General features: G+C 40.6%; 1 protein-coding gene across 1 annotated transcript; it reads left to right on the forward strand.

Moving 5' to 3' along the window:
• The first annotated feature begins 334 nt into the window (after positions 1-334).
• Positions 335-3,407, forward strand: LOC103960370 (26S proteasome regulatory subunit 4 homolog A). The gene is made up of 6 exons (XM_048567385.1): positions 335-847; positions 1,364-1,609; positions 2,247-2,416; positions 2,506-2,722; positions 2,824-2,964; positions 3,178-3,407. The coding sequence occupies exons 1-6, from the start codon at positions 365-367 to the stop codon at positions 3,259-3,261; spliced, it is 1,341 nt and encodes a 446-aa protein (XP_048423342.1). The 5' UTR covers positions 335-364; the 3' UTR covers positions 3,262-3,407.
• The last annotated feature ends 262 nt before the right edge of the window (positions 3,408-3,669 follow it).

The following is a 3,669-nucleotide window of genomic DNA, read 5'->3' on the forward strand; positions in this document are numbered from 1 at the left end:
TTAATTGGAGATAGATTTTTTCATATGTCCAGAACAAAGCCGATACATTGAAAATTTTCTTCTAAACTTTCGCGAAATCATTTATGTTCCTGTTTGCAATTAGCCAAAAATTGGATCCTAGATTTAAATCTAGTTGTATTTTCATTTCATATTGGTAGTCACCTTGAAAACTCATCGGATAAAAGGCCAAAAGCCCAATAAAACTAATTGAATGTCAAAGCCCAATAACTCGGCCCATTGTCTATATATGTTGGCCGCATTGCATCGCTCGCCCTCACAAATTCAAGTGACTTGTTTCCAAAGACAACATCTCTCTCCCTTCAACGCTTTCACACACTCTCTCCTCTCAGACGGCGACAAGAAAATGGGTCAGGGAACTCCTGGCGGGTTGAACCGACAAGGCCTACCGGGCGATCGGAAGCCCGATGGCAACGACAAGAAGGAGAAGAAGTTCGAGCCGGCGGCTCCGCCTGCCCGAGTCGGCCGGAAACAGCGCAAGCAGAAGGGTCCCGAAGCTGCGGCTCGGCTCCCTACCGTGACGCCGCTGACCAAGTGTAAGCTTCGGCTGCTGAAGCTTGAGAGAATCAAGGACTATCTGCTCATGGAGGAGGAGTTCGTGACGAATCAGGAGCGGCTCAAGCCGCAGGAGGAGAAAGCTGAGGAGGACAGATCTAAAGTCGACGATCTCCGAGGCTCACCAATGAGCGTGGGGAATTTGGAAGAACTGATTGATGAGAATCACGCTATTGTTTCGTCCTCCGTCGGTCCTGAGTACTACGTTGGGATATTGTCCTTTGTCGATAAGGACCAATTGGAGCCTGGGTGTGCCATTTTGATGCATAATAAGGTACTTGGGGTTCTGGGTTCTTAGGGGTTTTTATTGGGTTTAAATTAATTGGTTGTTGCTGCATGTTCTGTTAATGTTTAGCTTTTGTTGGTTCAAAAATTGAAACTTTGAGAAACTTTGATGAGAAATTGTTAGGGATTGGATAAAAGGAATAGAAGGTATAGTTTTTATATATGTGGAATCTGATTTTAGGAAACCGAATGTGAAATTGAGATTGCGGTTGAGTTTTTTGTGTTTGTAACCTCATCAGGCTGATGATAATTAGTTGCATTGACGGTTTCTATTTGGGTGCTAAAGTCGAGACCTTGATTGATTTTTAGAGTGCTAGCTAGGGTTTAGGGTTTATGCTATCAAAATGCCAGCAGGTATATATGAAATTGATACAATTATGGTTCTACCGATGCTTATGAACAAAACTCTATATGTTTGTGGGCGATGTACTTCACTTATTGTTGTTCGATTTATCCATTTGTGTGTTTGTTGATTGGTAATGTGTTAAATGATGTTTGTTGCCAGGTGCTTTCTGTTGTTGGGCTTCTTCAAGATGAAGTTGATCCTATGGTGTCAGTGATGAAGGTCGAGAAAGCTCCGTTGGAGTCTTATGCTGACATTGGTGGATTGGATGCCCAGATACAGGAAATTAAAGAAGCTGTTGAGCTCCCACTGACTCATCCCGAGCTATATGAAGACATTGGTATCAGGCCACCTAAGGGAGTCATATTGTATGGTGAGCCAGGAACCGGCAAGACCTTGCTTGCAAAGGTATGAATGCGTATTTTTCTTCCCACTGAGCGACAGCCTGTTGGTTTACATTTTGTTGGTATATATTTGTAACTTTTTCCTCTTTCTGTATATGTTAGTAATATACTCCGCACTGGACATATGTTATAAAAGAAATATGGTTGCAGGAACTTGCTTCATGTTGCGAGTCACAATATTTTTTATGTTTTCGATGTCATTAGTTTTCAATCTGTATTGTATCCTATATACAACATGCCATAGAGATTTTGATGTCGTTTGTTGGGTGTCAGATATCATCTAACTATTCTTTTCCTTCCTTAAAGCTCACTGCACCTGATACGTTATAGTTGGTTCTTTATTTCTGTCATTATTTTGCATATTAAAGGGTGTAACAATTGCTTTGACTAGTTTTCCTATGTCTCTTGGGTGCACCTCAACTGATAGCATATACACAGTACACCTTGCTTTGAGAGCATGCACACATAAAATTTGTTGCAAAGATGTTTGTGGTTAAAGAGTTCTCTTTAACCTTAACAATTATGAGAATATGCATGCTCGAGATAGTTTCTTTCTGTGATGTTTGCATACTCTATATATATTCTACCTGCATGTTTATTATCTATCTCCTAGCTTGTAACCATATTCTCACATTTTTCAGGCAGTGGCAAACTCAACATCAGCAACTTTCTTGCGTGTTGTTGGTAGTGAGTTGATTCAGAAGTACTTGGGAGATGGTCCAAAATTAGTTAGGGAACTCTTTAGGGTTGCTGATGACCTCTCACCTGCCATTGTCTTCATTGACGAAATTGATGCAATTGGTACAAAGAGGTGGGTGGCGAGCCCCTGATCATTGATGAAAACATTCACGAATGCCTTTTCCTGTTAATTCAATGTTCCTTGTGATTATTTGTCTGCAGGTATGATGCCCATTCGGGTGGTGAACGTGAAATTCAGAGGACCATGTTGGAGTTATTGAACCAGTTGGATGGTTTTGATTCAAGGGGAGATGTCAAGGTGATTTTGGCAACAAACAGAATTGAAAGCCTTGACCCAGCCTTGCTTCGTCCTGGCCGAATAGATAGGAAGATTGAATTCCCTCTTCCTGATATCAAAACAAGGAGGCGCATTTTCCAGGTAAATTGACATGACAGTGTATAAGAAAAACAAACTAAACTTCAAATGTGCTATAAGTTCTTTTCCTTGTGACTAACAATGTTTGGATCTATTGATTGCAGATTCACACATCAAGGATGACGTTGGCTGATGATGTCAACTTGGAAGAGTTTGTTATGACCAAGGATGAGTTTTCCGGGGCTGATATCAAGGCTATATGTACTGAAGCTGGCTTGCTTGCTTTAAGAGAGCGCCGCATGAAGGTGAGATATAGCTAATTCAATCTTTAAGTGGAATTCCTTTCACAAACTGAAGGCAATGGCAGGGGAGATCTTCAAACCTCCCCTCCCCATCTTTTATCTCCAAAACTTTGTTCTTACTTAGTGTCGTTAACACATTATATCCAGCTGTTTGATTAATCATTGAAATTAACTGGGGTACCATATCATATATGTTTAAATTGTGGGCATCATCAGGTGATGCATGCGGACTTCAAGAAGGCAAAGGAAAAGGTGATGTTCAAGAAGAAAGAAGGGGTTCCAGAAGGGCTTTATATGTGAGGAAAATCAGCCTGCGTGTACTTTGAGGATACAATTTTCTGTGTGTTCTGTATTACAACTTAAATTCTGTTTCAAGTTGATTTGTGTTTTGGATTCGTTATTATATGATGACTCGCGTCCTTGATTGGAAGATGGAGATTGTCATACTTCTGTTTACGCCATATTTCGAAGCTTGCCATATCTCTTGACGCCTGTAAAGATGCACTTAAACTCGGGTTTCTTTAACTGAAAGAAAAACGTCGGATGTATTTACCTTGTAAAACGAAAATTCAGATTGTTTGAAACTCGTTAATTTTCCTGGATGTATCCAAGATGTGTACTGCTAACGCCAATGCCAGGAAGCAACATTATCTTGTTCCTGAAGATCCTTTCTTCTGCTTCATGTTCTTCAATGTCACCATAAATGTA

This window comes from the organism of the source record quoted next, unplaced genomic scaffold, assembly GCF_019419815.1.
Source record: "Pyrus x bretschneideri cultivar Hongxiangsu unplaced genomic scaffold, Pyrus_bretschneideri_v1 Contig10, whole genome shotgun sequence".
NCBI classification, from domain to species: domain Eukaryota; kingdom Viridiplantae; phylum Streptophyta; class Magnoliopsida; order Rosales; family Rosaceae; genus Pyrus; species Pyrus x bretschneideri.

Coding starts and splice junctions, on each gene's coding strand:
- LOC103960370 (XM_048567385.1), top strand. CDS start 365: ATGGGTCAGGGAACTCCTGGCGGGTTGAACCGACAAGGCCTACCGGGC. Junction 2,723..2,823: donor CAAGGAGGCGCATTTTCCAG/GTAAATTGACAT, acceptor TATTGATTGCAG/ATTCACACATCAAGGATGAC. Junction 2,965..3,177: donor TAAGAGAGCGCCGCATGAAG/GTGAGATATAGC, acceptor GGGCATCATCAG/GTGATGCATGCGGACTTCAA.